The sequence below is a fragment of the Lycorma delicatula genome, chromosome 10, assembly GCF_047948215.1.
Source record: "Lycorma delicatula isolate Av1 chromosome 10, ASM4794821v1, whole genome shotgun sequence".
Classification (NCBI taxonomy): domain Eukaryota; kingdom Metazoa; phylum Arthropoda; class Insecta; order Hemiptera; family Fulgoridae; genus Lycorma; species Lycorma delicatula.
Window position 1 is genome coordinate 53484368 of NC_134464.1, and position 19051 is coordinate 53503418.

General features: G+C 31.9%; 1 protein-coding gene across 1 annotated transcript in view; it reads left to right on the forward strand.

The window, feature by feature from the left end:
• The window catches only part of LOC142331389 (uncharacterized), a 104821-nt gene that overhangs the window by 61821 nt on the left and 23949 nt on the right, over positions 1-19051 (forward strand). Inside the window, exons 3-5 of the mRNA XM_075377271.1 lie at positions 4407-4625; positions 10262-10383; positions 18683-18896. Of these exons, the coding sequence (XP_075233386.1) occupies positions 4407-4625; positions 10262-10383; positions 18683-18896 (555 nt within the window). The remainder of the gene's footprint in view (positions 1-4406; positions 4626-10261; positions 10384-18682; positions 18897-19051) is intronic.

The following is a 19051-nucleotide window of genomic DNA, read 5'->3' on the forward strand; positions in this document are numbered from 1 at the left end:
CAGTACATTTCAGTTTGTACGAGGTAAGACTCAACACACAAGTAAGACTCAATCAGTCGGTATCAGAATCGGTTTCAGACGTGTTGTCAAAATAATGATTTAAGTGAAGTCATGCAGACACAAATTTAGGAATACACTACACTCACGTTCCAATAAACTTAAAAAAATTACATTATATTAAATTTAAATAACATTAGAGTAAATAAATAACAAAAACACAAAAATTGAATACGAGAACAAAAGAGTGATTATATGAAAAGATCAAGGGTTTTAAATTAGGGAAGACATAACATTATCGGTGATTATATATGAGTAATGATTATAGTGTTGCAACCTATATAGATATGGCCGCGTTGTGAATCAACAGTGATGCAGATACTCAGAAAAATCATGACGAACTCACTCACACAAAGGCAAAATTTGTTTATTCTTCAATCTATAAGCTAACAGAATACAGTATGGTTATCATTAATGGGAATTCTATCCGCGCGATCGGCTATGTTACGTCGATCTGAGAAGTACAATGCAGCGGCTTTATCAAGATATAAAGTGAGATAATTGCTATTTAGAAAACGATGTAAAGCTACAATTCTGCGCATGTTGATATTTCTGACGAAACCAGGTTCATTATAATTAAACCTTAAATACTTTGTAAAACCGGTAATGAATTACCGGGTAAACGAAATAGATAATTAAAGTCGTGCGGTATCGTAACCAAGCCACCGAAACGCAGGTGATTCTTACGCCTACAAGCGCAAGAGAAAATTTATTCTGTTAATCGTTATACAATGAACACGACCACTTTCTTAGAGAAAACTATTCTGGCTAACGCAGTCGCGCTACATTTTTACCGATAAGTTAAAAGGTTAAATAATTCTGTTTATAATGATGAGAAAATGTCGAGGGTAATTTTTCTTATTATCGATATTAATAAACCTTGGGGCATAATTTAAGAATTTCGTTCGCCCGTCTAGCAATCAAAAAAGGATATTGCATTTTCTTATAATTTAATTTTTTAGGTAAACTTCAACAACGGAATGAATTTGCATAGGTTATCAGAAAAGCGATAAGAGATAAGCGACAAGAGATAAGTAATAAAACTTAAAAACGACTGCAAAAAAACATTGCTCTTTAGGCTAATATAGAATAATTAAAAAGTGCCAGGCGACAATTTTGTATATAGTTTTTTTCAAATTTAAAAAAAATTTTTAAACCTATATATATATATATATATATATACCTATGACATCCCGGTAACGTAAGGATTCCAACGCGGGGTCATACATCTAAACGGTTCAGCCGTTGAGCTGCTACGGTGGAACATACATACGTACATAGACCCTGTAGTGTGTACATACATACACTACAATCCTTTTCGGGTAATTAAGCTATCCTCGAATTTTATTGTTGTTATGAAACAAGTTAATAAGTTTCAAACTTATTGGTAAAGACATCAGCAACCTGTACAGTATCTCTTCAACACAAAACGCTTAAGAAAATATGACGCTATTACGATCGGGAACAATAAGTGTAAATTAACAGGCTGATGTACCCCTCTCTGTAATATTAACATTATAATAATAGGGAAAGAGTTTTCGATTAACTCGACTAAATTTTAATCGATGTAATTTATTTATCCGAAGAATGAAATGTTTATTTAAAAAAGGAGTAAAAAAGGTAGTTTAAATAAAAATTGTTAGACGTTTAAAAATATAAACAGAAATTATTATTTTCAAGATTAAAGTGATGTTTTAATAACCGCTTACATAAAAACTCACTCTACATAAAAAATTTAATTTATCGGTTGAAATTACTATCCAAAATGACATTAGAAAAATTTAAATCCACCTTAAAGGAAAAAAATATATTTTTTTTAAACTCCTTAAGTAGACTTAAGTAATAAAATATGTTTACTTTTTTTAGAAAAATCGTACAAATTCGTATTTGGAAATTATAATTATGTAAAATGTCTTATTAAAATAATAAGTTATCATCGCAAATTAATAATCTGTTCAACATTAGTTAACGTTATGATGTTTCGATCGTTATCGCTTTTTTAATATCACAATTTTTCATATGCCGACAAGGTTATTTATTTTTCTCACTTCGACATGTACTTTTCCCTGTTTAGCCTCCGGTAATTACCGTTCAGATAATACTTAAGAGGATGAATGAGGATGCTATGTATGAGTGTAAATGAAGTGTAGTCTTGTACAGTCTCAGTTCGACCAATCCTGAGATGTGTGATTAATTGAAACCCAACCATCAAAGAACATCGGTATCCACGATGTAGTATTTAAATCCGTGTAAAAATTACTGACTTTACTAGGACTTGAACGCTGGAACTCTCGATTTCCACATCAACTTTTTGTAAAAAGCCTACAGCGAAGGCGATAGCAAAGTTGAGTTAAAACTTCCCGATGGAAATGTCTACCGAGGCATTTGCATCGGAGATCGAACTGACGGCTGGGATATGTAATCAGAGGTAGAAAGTTTTTAAGTAACCTCCGATGAACCTCATCAGGTCTTAGAAGGAGGGGGTAGTATGGAAACTGGAATTATCACAAGGTGGGTGTCATTTCCTAGGGAGGAGTCAGGAAAGACAAGAGTACCCGTCCACAGGTACTATGACCGATTACAATACGCCGTTCTTATTACAAAATACTCCAGAATCTGAAATTTTCTCTGAGTCTGAAATTTTCCAGGACATTCGAACCGTGATCGGCAAGTCAATTTCAGCTAATTTACTTTCTAACAGTAGAGAAATTAAATGTTTAATTCTTATAATTAAGTTTTTAATTATAATACCAGCATAAACATATTTACATAAAGAATGCCTTTGTTAGCTCACTTATGTAGACATGTAGACAGGAAATCTGTAAGTGAATGCTAGGAAATCAAGGAGTGAGTCTGAAAGGACTGAGTAAAGCACCTCTAATTACCAATATTTACTAATTATGCTGGCTTAGATAAAAAAATAGGTTTAAAATAATTGGAAATTACAGAAATTATCACATAATGGCATAGATCATGTAGATTCTTGCTCGTAAGACAAGACAACTTATAATTATTTTCGTGAGTTTTTATCATCGCCAATAATTATGCAAAATATTTTATGACGATTTTATTTGTAAAGATAATTTCATCCGTAACATAACACCTTTTATTTTATCACGTTACCATAAATATTCTTAAGCTCTTTTCTCCAGCTTGTAAACGAAAATATCACAAATATTATATTTTTTAATATATATTTTTTAATTAATTCTGTCTGAAATAGCGATTACTTGGAAATCAATGAAAAAATATTAGTGATTCATAGGCATTTAACACAGGCATATTTTTAGAATGTTTCTTTGCGTTTCACGCGGATAGCTACTATTTTCTTAATTTTTACTTGCTTACACGAAGTAAAGGAGTTTTGTGATCGCGAAAAATTTCGGTCTTCAGATTTCAAGGAAAATATCCATTTCGACTAGTTTTGACGTGACGTCTATACGAATGTACGTATCCCGCATAACTCAAAAATGATTAGCCGTAGAATTGTGGCTTTATGACTATCGTAACATCTAGTTATGCACCTCCCTTTTTGATTGCAATCGACTGAACCAGAAGTGTCCAAAAAACCCAAAATCCAAACGAATTTTGGATTTTGAACCTTTTCTTAACTACAGTAATAAGCCCTCATTGAGAGATTTTCAACGATATATCATAAGTGGTATTTATTTTCTATGGTTCCAGATATAATGAAATTTTAATTAATGAAATATTTGGATCTTAGAAGGGAAAGGCACATCGGTTCGAATCAGATTTCATCTCCTTTTTTTAACTTTTTTTTTTTTTAAATTTAAATATATTGATTTATTAATAATTATTAACTTTTGATTGTAAAAACATTTTTACGACAAATAATAATTCAATAATAAACAAAAGAAAAAAATATGAAAAAAATATCAGAAGTTAGTAACGAAATAAAATTTTATGTTCTTTTCATTTAAAAAAAAAATGTGTACATATAATTTAATAGGCGTACAATTAAGTCGTGTGTGCCCACATCAGATTTTTTATTCTTAAATTTCAATAATGAAATTAAATTTTCCACAGATCTAAGTGCGACCGGATTTAGAAGCAGAAAAAACATAATTTTTTTAAAATTTTTCTCCAGTTAAAGATAAATTTCAGCAAGCGAAAAAAATAAGTAGATTAAGAAAAAAATATCGTCGAATAAAATAAGACGGATTTGTTTTTTTTTTAAGCTTTATTGTGCGTAAATAAACAAAATTTTAATATTTAATTATAGGACGAGTTAATAAACTTTATATTCACACTATTAAAATGTAAAAAAAATAATATTGCTTAAATTTTTGTAATAATTAATTTATTATGACCGGCTTCATTTTTTTCAGATCTGTTGCGTCAAAATTACGCCATAGACGCTCCAGTAGCTCAAGATCACATAATGACACGATTGGGAGAATACTGTGGCAAACCGTTTTCGGTCAGCCGCCAAGATGTCAACGAAACTCATTACAAAGACGATGAAGTAGAACATGAGAACGAAAGACCGTTCCATTGGAATTATTATAATTCTTTTTTTTTTGCTTTAACTACGCTTAGTACTATAGGTAATTATATAAGAAGTAGCATAAATTACTTTTTGATACAGCCCATCAAAAAGATTCATTCGATTTCAAAAGCTTTAATTTTAAACAGATGAATCCTTTTTAAACGGATGAATCCTGCGGTGATTATAAAATTTACGTTTGAATAAGAAATTTTACTTACAGTTTGCATAAATGCTCCTATATGGCCCCTTATATATTCACACGATAGCTAAACTCGTCCCACGCTCGAGCAATCATGTCTGGTGTTACTGCAACCGACTACTGTTTTTATGCGCTTTCCGAGTTAATTTACAGTCGCTGGAAGAGGAGGCATATAAACGGAGTCTTTCATGAAATCCCACAAAAAAAAAAAATCACAGACGTGAAATCGGTCGACCTCGGTGGACAGTGGTGAATAGCAAATCGGTAGGCCCCTCACGGCCGATCCATAGTTGCAGAATTTCATTGTTAAAAAATGCTCAAACTTGCAGATACCAGTGCGATGGTGCTCTATCCTGCGGGAAAATTAATTCATCAGGATTTGTTTGTAACTGCGGCAAACCCAGTTCCCCGACATTTCTTTATATAAGATTCTCTTAACACTGTTTTCCATAAGAAAAAGAACGGACCGTAAATTATTTCTCGGAAGCAGCATATAAGTCATTGTCTTTTAGAGTCTAACTCACGCTCGACCGTTGGATGTGGCGGTTTGATCCTTACATTCTTACGCTGTGGTGGTTCACCTTTCCCCTTAGATGAAACGTGGGCTCGTAACTGAAAATAAGTGTGAAAAAAAAGTGTAACCTTCTTCCTATTTACCGAGGATAAATTTACACAACTTCCCACATCGTTGTTTATCACCTCTTAGTAGGTGAATCTGCAGTGAGTGATTCCTGAAAGGTCTGAGGAACAAACGTCGCCGCAAAACCCGTCAGACAGTCATTTAGGAACGAAGCTTTCGGCTGGCACGAGCGTACTTTCCTGGGCCAACTACAAAACTTGTCGGATGCGCCCAAGGTTTTCATTAGACACTGGGAGGATTTGAGTTCCCTTTGGACAAACATTCTGTTTCTTGAAACAGAATTGGAGAAATGTTCGACTGTTGGTGAAGATGTCGAATGCTCTGAAAAAAAGGCAGTCAAAAGCCTGGATATTGTTGATGAAAATCATGCTGCACAGTTGTCACGGACTCACAATTGTTGAAATGGAGAACGAAGAATGCTTTATATTGCGGCGTTGCAATTTGACGCAGACTTAATGGAGCATGTCACAAGAGAGGCACCTGCCGGTAACCGAGTGAAACTCTAGAATCTCGTCTCTTTTATGCTATACAGTTCATTTTTTAGCAGTAAACTGTTGTGCACTTTTGAATAGGATGAATCTTTTTGATACACTGTACTGTACATAATAGTGTCTAGACGGTGTAACAATCAGCATGCTGGATTCTACATTATTTGGTATCAGGTTCGATTACCTGTAACGATCAGGTTTTTTCTTTTTTCATTCCTTAATATATGTAAAGTAGGTTTTAATTCATTCCATGACAGTCCTATCATCACATAAAATGTACATTTATTACCCATTTTTTTAAGTATTTATACAGAAAAAACCTACATTTAACAAATTTTACTCCCATTTGCAAACCCATTAAACACTGTTAGACTATTTCTATTTATTCATTGCAAACATCAATTAAGGTACCAGTACTTGCAATATTTATTTATGATGATGTTCTTTTTCTGCACACTTCTTTGGCAGCATGTTACTTATTGATTTTTGGTAACATTACAGACATACTACAGCAGTTGAGATGCAATGTGTTAGAATATTACTACTTTTTATTACTATAGTTCAGAAACACAAGCATAGAATAAATGATAATATTAGAAGAGAATTTCCTTCACTAAAAGTCTTATCTAAAAATAAGGAATGTACTTTATGCAGTCCTAAATTTTGTATTTCACATGGTGGTCAGTCAGATGTAGTCAACTATGTGCAAACAAAAAAAGTAATGATATATAAAGACAGAAGTATACATTTCCTAAATGTAAAATCTCAAAGTAAAATGAAAAAACGATCAGCACTTATGGCACAGGAGGACTTCAGTTGTCACACACTAAACCAAAAGGTTTATGAGCAAAAACTGCACAACAGACATCTATTAAGATAACTTATCAAATTCTATCATCCTGTTTCAAAAGCATTTACATAGACTTTTCAATTCTATTTTTTCTAGCTGTCTAAATTCCATGATCTTAAAGTACATTTGAACAAAAAAGATATTTCAAAACAACCTTCATGCTGTTCATAGGATGCTCAATTGGATTCTGTTTCTAGATTTAAAAACTAAGATTCTGTAAAATATAATATTAAAAGAAACCAGGATCTGTTAAAATTTGATTCAATGTTATAAACATCTATTAAAAACTAAAGTTAACTAACCTGACATGAGTGCAGGGAAAAAAGACAAATAAATAAAATAATGTAGCCCAAATATCATTCACTGAACCATTAACAAACCTCATGGACTGAAGAAAATAATTGCCAATTATTTTTTTCCCTCCAGATTTAATGTAATGTAGCTTAAATGATATTAAAAATTCCTTCTTTTACCAGACATTACAACACCTTCCATGGTTACTATTTTCAAATTGATGTACAAATAATTTTGTAATGATTTAACCCTGAAAATAAAATAATATTCGAAAGGTGTTTTTCATGCATCTTAAGAAAGCTTAGAAGAACGCCTGGGTACACCAAATTAACACTTCAGCTATTAATTTTATTTTGCAGCTACTAGACAGGAAAAAGAAACCCTGGTTCAGTCTGCAACTGAGCTTCCCTACTTTATCACCTCAAAGTCGATTGATTCTAGGTTTTGGCATCCTTAACAATGACCTGTTTTTTGTTTAGCCTCCAGAACCACCATCAGGATTACTTCAGAAAATGAATGAGGATGATATGTATGAGTGTAAATCAAGTGTAGTCTTTTACAGTCTCAGGTCGACCATTTCTGAGATGTGTGGTTAATTGAAACTGAACCACCAAAGAACACTGGTATCCACAATCTAGTATTCAAATCTGTTTAGAAGTAGTTACTTTTAACTGCCTTTACTACGATTTGAACCTTAGAATTCTCGACTTTGAAATCAGCTGATTTGCGAAGACGCATTCACCACTAGACCAACCTGGTGGGTTCCTTAACAATGACTTAGTGAGTCAAACCTGCACTCACAAAACTGAAAACAGGGAAGAAGCAGTAAGGAAAAGAAACAGAGCTTAACAGTGATAACATCACTGAGAGAAACAAATCCTCTCTGAGGAAAACTCAGTGCATCTCCATTTAGCATATATCCTTCTGAACTCAATCCTTTACAAAATCAGGGCATTTTTGCTCAAATGAGTACAGTACAAGTATATGATTTTTTAATGATTTGTGTTCATCAGTATAAATATATGGCACAAACAAGAATTTAATTTTCTCTCAATATCAAAGAACTACCAATAATGAGTACAGAATTTCTAAACTAACAAACCTCTCCCGTCCCCAAAATGGTATTTGGATGTACCCTAGGTATAACCCTAAGAGGGGGTTTTTACAGGTTGGTAATCTTGACTTTTCTTTCAATATTTTAGTGGTTTTGAAATAAATTACATTATTCAATGTAAAAGTATACATAAAACACACACACACACACACACACACACACACACACACACACACACACACTATATATATATATATATATTAATTCTTAAAACTTAACTTCAATGTAAAACACACAATCATCAATGGTCAGAATGGTTCCTAATCTCTTTTTTAAAAATCTGTTCTTTAATGCTGCAAAGTCCAGATTCTAATTAAAACAAAAGTATTTAGGAATAGAGGACTGACTTTAGCCACTAGTAATCACAGCCTCCAGTCTGGCTTTTTATGCTATCCCTGAGCAAGAAGTAAGAGCAGTCGATGGTCTCAAAGATAGTCATCATTTTGCTGAGACTCAATTATTTTTCTACCTATCACTGAATGATGCCGAAGATGGAGCTAAGACTATGGCTGACTCGATTCCTATCTTACATATCTAAGGAAGAAGGGATGACAGATTAGGGAAGAGGAAGGCATAGGACAGGGACGATCATCAACTCACAGAACTATCTCTTATCAAGATACTTTACTGTTTTGTCAAGGACCAAAAAGTAGATTAGTTATATTATTTATAAAATAAAACCCAGAATCAGTTAACTTTAAATCATTGGGACTAAATTAACTGTAATGGACTTTTCTCACAGCCTCAGTTTAACAATAATAAAAATATACTACCTAGTTTGAGATTAAGCAAAGAAAGATATAGTATCTGCAGTTACATGGTCGATTCAATAAAACCAGATGAATCACATTGTTTCATATATCATAAAAACAAATAATAAATACTTCATAAAAAAAGTGCACCTAATATCATTTATTAGCGTAAGAAATACACACTTGTAATTAAAACCAGTTAAGATGATAAGACTCAATGTCATTTCAAAAAAAAACTATATCAGAATCTAGTAAGTAAATATAAATATCGGTTTTTGATTGTCTTTATAATCCTTAAAAAACTGTTCTGTCATAGATATCTATTCAATATTTTTATTTTGTCATTAAATAAAATATATCGATGTTCATTTAAAAAAATTTGCAGTCTTTAACTGCAAAAATGTTTTTACTTTTTGAAGAATTCCTTTCCTTTTTACGATGAAAAATTTAGTTTTAGATTTAATAGATTACTTTTAATGCATCTATTATTCAGTATATTAATTTATTATGAGATGATTTAAAAATACTAAAAAAGAAAAATTTTAGTTGTGAAATTACAATTTTCATTTTCACTCTTTGATGTATTTTTATTGGGTGGAGAAATTGATGTTTATAAAAATCAAGAAAATATCTTATACATACTTTATAAAGTTTTAATATAACTTAGAGGCTTAATGTTTGATATCAGATCAACAGAAAATAGTCACTCTTGACATATAAAAAATGTACTGGAGTAAAGGAAAATTATTGTTATAAATTATAACAACTGGTATTTTCATCATTGCATATTTTCATCAAAATTTTTTTTAAATTACCAACCAGAGCGATGAAAATGTTATTTTAAAAATGGAATATAATTCATTAATAAAAGTCTATGTTGGGCAAAGAGAAATCTATAAAATTTTTTTTTACATGTTACAGAGTTTTAATCCAAAATCCTAATATGTACCTTTCGTAATATCAAACAAACAAGGAATTTCAGCTACCTAGGGCTCATGCCATTTTTTGGGGATTTCCAGAAAGAAACGCACAAAAAATCTCAAACATAAAAAATATTGAATGTTAAGCATCATAATCACTATAATTTGAGGCAACCTGAAATGGGTCACAAGTCATGCCCAAAAATGACAAAGTAACAAAACCATTATTAAAATTAAAAACCCAATGCCAGGCTTACCGAGAAACTAAATGAGTGAAATGATTGCATGTTGTCTTCTCCATTGAGCCTAACATACTGTTGCACATAATCACATCAATTTATTTATTTTGTAATGTCGCTTCTTCTAAAATAAGCAATTAATATTGTTTTAATTCTTTAAAAATAGATCAATTAATTCTATATTTTCAATTATTTCAGGTTATGGTAATCTATCACCAACAACAATGGAAGGTAGAATGTTAGTAATACTGTATTCATTAATTGGAATACCATTAAATGGTATTGTTTTATCACATTTAGGAGATTTCTTTGGATCTACAGTAAGTATGTTTTAGTAACAAGAAATAATAGCAGTATTATTACTGTATATAAATTTGGATTATTTATGAAATTACTATTTTCATTAATATGACTAGTTAATATGTTTTCTTTTCGCTTAATTATTCATGAGTTTTAGACTTTCTTACCTACTTTAAAATATTTCATTAATTTTACACACGCGGAACTGTAACATCAATCTGAACTTAAATAATTTACAACATATTTCTGACACCGACAATAAGATATAGGTTATTGAAAGTTGCAAGTCTGCTAAAACAAATCAAAAAAATATAAAAATGGAAGAAAATTGTTTTTAAAATCTCTATGCTCAGAAATTAATTATTCTAAGATTTTAAATATTTTTTCTTTGTAGAATTCATGTTGTGTAAAATAAAACTTACAATAAATAAAACAACAAAAACAGAACCTCGGATTGAAAACTTTAGCCTTAACAGCAAATAGCAATTCATATTCTGCTACTGTCAAATATTTTTAGTCAGCTCCCCTCAGTTAGATCCAGTATATTACTGAAAAGAACTACCATATAAAAGAATTGTACTGTTAAAACTTAAGTGATATTCTAGCGGGTGGTGATTAAAAAGAAATGCAGTATTATTTCATCTTTTTTTATAAGCAAAACCTAAGAATTCAACCTAAGAATTTACTATAACATATGATTGATTATCACTGCTACTGAATAAAATAATACGTATATACAAACATATAATATTCTAAGAAACAAGATTTTAGGAGGAAAGGAATCTGATGATTCCTTTTACACACACAATTTACAAAACAATGACAAAAATATAAACAGCTGTATTTAAGTTTTTGTTATTCACGCTAGCAATTTTCCTTAGAGCTGTATGAAGTGCAGGCATTTGCTAAACAAAAAAGATCGTACCTTTACTACCATGTAACGTAACGGTTTTACATTATTGAGCTCCATTATAAGTGTACACATGTTATAATAGATACTCATACGATGCTGAAACTGGAGATATATTTCTACACAAACATAAATGATAGGTGTAAAGGAGTTAAATAATAGTAAATGAATTCAAAGAAATTTTCTAAGTAAAGCTAATTTATTTATTTATTAACGGAAAAACTATAGGTATTATAGTTATTGTGAAAAATATCAGCAAAAATTTTCCAATCGTAAAAATATCAATTCTTACTGTAAACATCTGACCGAAAAACAGGGTAACTGAACTGCTTCATTTAAATAATTTTTTATCAAAAAATTTATCTTCTTGTACTCTAAAGAGATTATTTCTTAAAATAAAACATAAAATAATCTTCATCATAAATTATTATTGTTATACGTAAACCTGAAATGACCATGAACTTTACAATTAGTTCTATTTCAGATTAATATTATCAAAATAATTTTAAGTCGGGATATTGCATGCAATAAGTTAAAAAGACTAATTTAAAGGTTGAACAAAGAATAACTCCCAAACCAACATATTAGTGGGTGTTCTACATTATTAATCTCATACAATTGATGTGTAATAAGTTAATTGCACAACAATATTGCTATCTTCCCTAAAAGCGTATATATATATTTTTTTTTTTCTGAAATTACTTTCATGAAAAATTAAGGTAAGATAAGTTTTATCTATATTCTATATTAGGCGGTTTGTTTAATAGAATTTTTATATCTATATACTAAAATAATGAAATCTTCATTGGAATAGAAAGGCTACAAAGTTTATCTTCATAACTATAAATGATTTATAATATTATTTACTAGATGTCAACAGCAAACACAATTTCAGGAGCCAAACTAAATCATAACTAACAGAGCATCTACAAGTAGTAAGTGGTATTTTCTTTTGGCTTCAACAAAAGAACCCGAACCTCTGAATCTGTTACGAAAAAGCACTTAAATTTTTAAATGTAACTAAAAAAAACTACAGGCAATCCAAACATTTATTAAATTTCTTTCTGACAAAGGTTTATGATACATATTATATATATATACATATATATCATTATATTATTAAATTAAATTTAAACTACCAAAACACAGCAAACAGATAATTTAAACTTACCATATGAATTCCAAGAATCGATTTTCGCGGGATCCTGCATCTTCAGTTTGTATTTATACATGGTATTTAATATAAAAAGAGTGCATCACGAAATTCTCCCGGGACTTTCATAACCTATTCTATTCATGAAAATAATGGAAAAAATTCATATAAACCTATGTCCTAAAATGGGTTTGCGAGTTACGGTTAGGGAAAGATCGCTCGGATTTCAACTACTCCGGTGAAACGACAGTACTCCGTAACGAAATTTTTAGGGCGTTAATTAAACAGTAAAATTAGTGATTTCTTATGTTTTTTAACCTGAAATATCGAATAAAATATATCCCAGAACCGTATCTACAGTAAATGTTGAGGTATCTGGGGTGAAAACCAATAGATGGGGGTAAAAACCCCTGCTTTTTTATGTTTGACGTACAATAACTTTGTTAAATGAGTAATAAACACATAAAATTCTTTAAAAAAAACTTGTACAGAATTTAATTCTGAACAAAATGGGTAAGATAAATTGAAAAAAGTTAGAAAAATTCGAATTTTATTTAGAAAGAGTACATTACTACATGTCATAAAATTACTTATTTAATGTAAACAAAAACCGATTTTTTTTTAAGTGAAAAATTTATAAAAACAAAATTTACTGTTAAAAGATTTAAAAAAAAATTACTGGAAATTACGCAACAATTGTAAAATAAAGATACATAAATAAATAAAAATTACTTCTTAGATAACAATTTCTTCATTAATGACAGAAATACAATAAATTATTTGAAAATTATTATTTCAAAGTCGGCAATAAAATAATATTTTTTCCCTGGGCGCATAACAAGGTGTCGTTTTCAGCGCTTGGACACAAAATTATAATAGTAAATAATTAGCAATTAAAATTCACCTTAAAAATTAAACAGATCTAAAACGCCTATGAGGTATACTAAATGCGAAATAAAACCAAAATATAGTCAATATTAAACGCGCTTTAACGGCATACATGGGCGAAACATAATATAGGAATACTCAAGTATGTTAATTTATATGCACGGTCTTAGGCTACGGACATACAGAAGAGCGGTGAGCGGCGAGCATCAAAGCGGCAAAACGTAAGCGACCTGTAAACATATTGGTAAGCGACAGAGCAGCAGTTTATACGCGGCATTTCCGTTCAGTTGCCATCATGCCGTTACCGAGATCGGTTACGACGAGGGCTTCTATGTGAAAATCGTTTGAAATATTTATGTTAATACATCCTAAAACCAAGAGAAGACATGGAGAGTTCATCCACAAATAAAAGTCGCTCTATTTATGGAGAATACCACCATTTTTACCGTTATCTTCGTTCATAATTTCCCGCAGAAATTTTTCTTGTACTTACGTACGTCGGTGGAAAAAGTGAAAAGAAAAATTGAGAAACTGTACACAAACTGGAAAAACCCGATCTATACTGAAGAACGACTAGTCATAACGTTAAGGTAGGAAAATTTATAAAAAACACATTTTAAATATATTTAAAAACAAATTTGAAAGAATGTATTTTTGTTGTTGCTTTAACAGAACTGAAAAATCGCTTTATCCGAATCAGGTAATTACAAATAAGTAATCAATATAAAGTAATAAGTTTTCAATAAGAAAATAAGATACACATAATTGGAAAATAAATCGAACATTTACAATGATAAATAAAAATGAATTGGTCGGTTGATTTGTTTAATATGATGTCGTTTCTTCATCATTACGAGCCGTTACCTCAGCCGTACCTATGAGTCGTGGCGGTGACTAAAACCCGCCCTAGCTTGGGGCCCTTGCAGCCCCCCCCCCTCATCGGGGTCTCCCTTGGATCACCGGAACGTTCTGACCTTCCGCTTCTAGTCGGTATCATACTCTAATAACACTAATCGCTTTCTTCTAGTTCTAAAAATCTTTTCATATTTGTTACCCTGGTATTTGACTTTTTAATTATTTTTTGTTCACGTCGAGTAGAAATGGACGTACTAGACGAAGGGATAGAAGGAAACATCGAGGCTGAAATATTTCCTTCCGTGGTTTCATCCGTTATTTCTGCAATATCGGAAACTTCACGATTATCAGATAATGAAAAGCCACGATCATCGGATGATTCCGGTTCTTGTAAATTTCCTTCACCGCGGACAGGAACGATATAATCCAGAACAAACGACATCTAAAATAAGGAAATTTATCGTAATTTGCTCAGCTGCAGACCTACTTTAGGCTACTGGTAATTTCTGTAGTTTTTTCTTGTGGGTATCTTTCAAATTTTTCATTCTTCTTTTCTTTCTTCCCTGGAACAAATACAAATAGAACCGCGTTTAGGTAACATTGGTTATAGACTACTATATATTTTATTTTATTCTTATTACTTATTTCAGTTATTTAAAATTTTCTATTTTATTTATAGATTCCATTTCTTGTTTGTTCTACTGCAGGTATGTTGCGACTGGATTTGCCTTTCGTTCTGCAGCTTTTGCTTTTCGAGTCGGTAAAACTACACCAAGTGACATGTACTGTTATTTGGTACGAACTAAGAGATGAATTCATACCTCGACTGACGACAGAACTTCTGCAAAATACTATTAACTGCTACCGCAAGCGATGAAAATTCCCATATCGCTTTGTTAGTATTGACGGTAGGTCACTGTCAAATAAAACGGCAACGTCAAATTCCCACCAAATACGTATCGGAATATTTCAAATACTTACATTATTATTCGATTATTTTACAAGCTGTAGCATATGCAGATAAGAAATGTGTTGCTTTAGAATTCGGTGGGAAAAAAACGCGATGGGAATACATTTATTGCACTGACTGTTTCGACTTTTGGAAAGCAAAAAAATTCAATGCACCTCCTCCACAAATGTTACCAGGGTCTGCCGTAGCTCTACCCGACGTTTTAATAGGTGATGGAGGCTTAACCGTTTAAACTGTATTTGATGCTTTCATATCCGAGAAGTTTAACTGCTCAGGAAAAATAATTTCAATGATCGACTCTCTCTGCCAGGAAATGTATTGAATATGCATACGGAATTATTATAGAGCAAATGGCGCTTCCTTGCAAAAGAAATTGAAAGGTTGCCTGAAAGAGCAAGTATTTATGTTAATGTGCATGCATTCTGCACAATTTTTGGCGAGAGAGAGACGGTGAAAAAGACATCGATTACACTGTTAATGAATGATGAATAGCGATGCAATCGGCCGACCAGCCGAAAGGGAAACAGAATTAATAATTATAATCAAGCAGCATCTGAAATTGGAGATGAATTTATTAAGTATTTTTGGGATCACGGTAATTAACTAGAAAAAAAGCTTAGCTTATATAGTAGAGAGTATATCCACTGCATACAATTCCGCACTATATTTCGTACATAATTATACACATAGTCATAATGTAGATGAAATAATGGTACGATGTGTAGTAAATATAACACAGATAAATAAACTGTACAACCCGGATCGATTTCTTTTCCCTGCTTCATCCCACAATTTGCCAGTCACATTTTTGTTTTTTTTACTTTTTTCTGTTACTTTACCACAAAATTTGTCGTGACTGAACATCACAAATTTATAAATAACTTTCTGTCACAAATGTTTACTATCCGACACTTACTAAAATTTAACTAATTCGACACAGAACAAACTAAATTGTTTTATAAGTAAATGTCTTTATTATTTTCTAACCGCAGCTATAAAACTTTCATCGCACATGTTCACTGTTTGCTGCTCACGAACGAACTACAATGAACAAACAACTTGCGTCTGAGCAACGACTCCTGCCGCTCTGCCTTTTACGTCCAATATGGCCAACGCTGAAAGCATGTAACACAAAAAAAAAATTGACGTTCAGCCGCTTACCACTTGCCGTTCGCCTTAAGAAACAAGATACTGGATAACATCACCATATTGTTCCCTAATATATTACGGATGTTAGTCCATAATTTAAATTTCCGACGCAATGCAGCATAACAGATACAATCCGAAAATATGTGATGTACAATCAGATGGCAGTCACAACGAACACAGACAGGCGCTTTGGTCCGAATCATGAAATGTCCATAAGTGAATCTAGTGTGCCCTATTCGCAAACAGCAAATAATCTTGACGGCCACTACTGGATGAAGACACCACGGTTATATACTGTTCTTAACTAGACGAAGTTTATGGTGGCATTCCATTCGCTTTGCTACTCATCACGAGCCACCACCTTCAGAAAACAGAGAGGATCGTCGGCGATTAGAGAAAGGAAGTTCCAAACAAGCCTCTTTTGCCACACTATCTGCGCACTCATTGCCTAAAATTACAATACTGCAGGAGATCAAGTAGAAGCTCAAACTTGCATTACGCCGAGTCATTTCAGAGATAGCAGACGGTATTTCACGAATAAGAAGGGGGTACATGTCACTGATCGTCCGCAAGGTACTCAACAATGCGTAATACTGTGTTAGGGTTTAAATTATTCTGTAAGGTACATTAAGTATATCGAATACTGTGAACTGTGTCGTCGTTAGCAAATGTTTTCTGTAAACTTTAGTTTGAACGTGATCGGTTTACCATTGAAGTAATGCCGTACTCATTTATAACGGAAGAATATGTTGATATGGCATTCATTTTAGGTGTGTGTAATACTACAGCTGCTACAATAGAATATGAAATTCGTTTTCCGAATTGCAGGATTCCAAATCTCAAAACAATTAGCGCGACTTTCCGCAATCATCAGGAAACACGCTCACTACCTAGTATTAGTACCAGCTACGAGGATCTGTCCAATACGACGCTGTTATTGATGAAATTATTATCGATGCAATTCAGTGCAGTCCAGGTGTCAGTGCACGACGTCTTTCTAAGCTGATCGGAGTTTCGCATTCGATGGTTTGGAGGACACTTAAAACAAATTTTATCCTATCATAAACAGGCAGTTCAGCATCTACACCCAAGAAACGGTCCACTTAGCTAGTAGTTTTGCAACTGATGGAATACAAATCGACTACTCTACTAGTATGTTTTGTTTGGCGACGAGACAAATTTTACTCGAGATGGCGTCAACCACTTATACAATGAGCATACTAGATCCTCAAAACTGTGTATGGCAATTTTCAACACCGATTTAGCGTCAATCTATGGTGTGGCCTTTTTCACAATCATCTGTTTGGACTGTTCATATTACCTGGCCGCTTAAATTTTGAGGTCTACTTGCACTTTCTTCAAAAAGAATTGCCTCAGCTGTTTAAGATGTTCTTCTAGTATTGAGATGCAAAGTATACTTCTAGCACGATGGCGCGCCTCCCCATTTATTTTGTGCCATTTTCACTTACTTAAATCATCATATCCCTGAGAAATGGATCAGTCGTAGAGATCCACATTCCTGGCCACCAAGATCGCCTCATCTAACACCAACAAAAGCAGTACTTAAAGTTTAAAGTCAAATTGAGACACTTAACTATCCATTATATGAAGTCAGATAAAATAAAAAAAAAACCCTTAGTAAACTTAAAATTGTGCAGTAAAAACTTACAACCAAAGATGTATTTTAATTATTTTTAAGATTAAAATGATTTTATGTTAATAAACAAAAATGCATATCATTTGTTTTTATTTTCTTATATTAACCTATAATGTGATTCAGAAGCTAACTCCATAGATTCAAAAAAAAATTTCTTTAAATTTGTAATTTTATTAAAAAATGTTTTCAGCAATAAGTTTATACTACAGAATTTTAAACGCTTGCAATGAGCTAGACATGTTTTTTATGAAAAGTTGATTTTATTATATAGCTATTTGAAGACCGATTCATTTTAGTTGTGATTTATTTACTGATTAAAATTATTTTATATATCTAAATATAAACACCGTCTCTGTTTCCTTGGTGGAGCAGTAGCATCTCAGCCTTTCATCCAGAAGTCCTGGGTTCAAATCCCAGTCAGGCATGGCATTTTTCATACGCTACAAAATTCCATTCCATATCCCATTCACAAGTTTCAAGCTCATGTGTGATATCATCAAGCAAAAAAAAAATTGTTTGAATTTCAAATAGCTCAACTGTAAATACGGCTACAATCTCTTTCGCATTTTCTAACTACTCCTCCTTGGGGAATAATTGCCATAAATTTATTAAATAAAATTAATGAACAGACAGGAAGAATGAAATTTTTTTTTTATACATAAAATATTAAAAAGTAAAGCAACATACCATTATGCACCTTAATGATAGAATTTACATTAAAAAATATTATTTTACAGTTTATGCGTGCTCATCACAGATATAAAACTCATCATTTTGAAACAAGACTCAGTTTAATAATGGATATTATAATGTACCTGATACCTGGAATTGTATTTTTCATAATAATACCATCAGGAGCTTTTGTATATTTTGAAGGATGGTCTTTTGATGAGAGTATATATTATGCGTTTGTTACATTAACTACAATCGGTTATGGTGACTATGTAGCAGGTATGTACTGTTACATCTAAATATAATCATATTAATTATGTCATACATCTCATACACAAATATTTTTAAAACACAGAAGAATAATAAACTCTTTTTTCATGTAAGATATTAAAAAAACAAATTATATCAATAAAAATACAGTTAGTTCTAAAAAT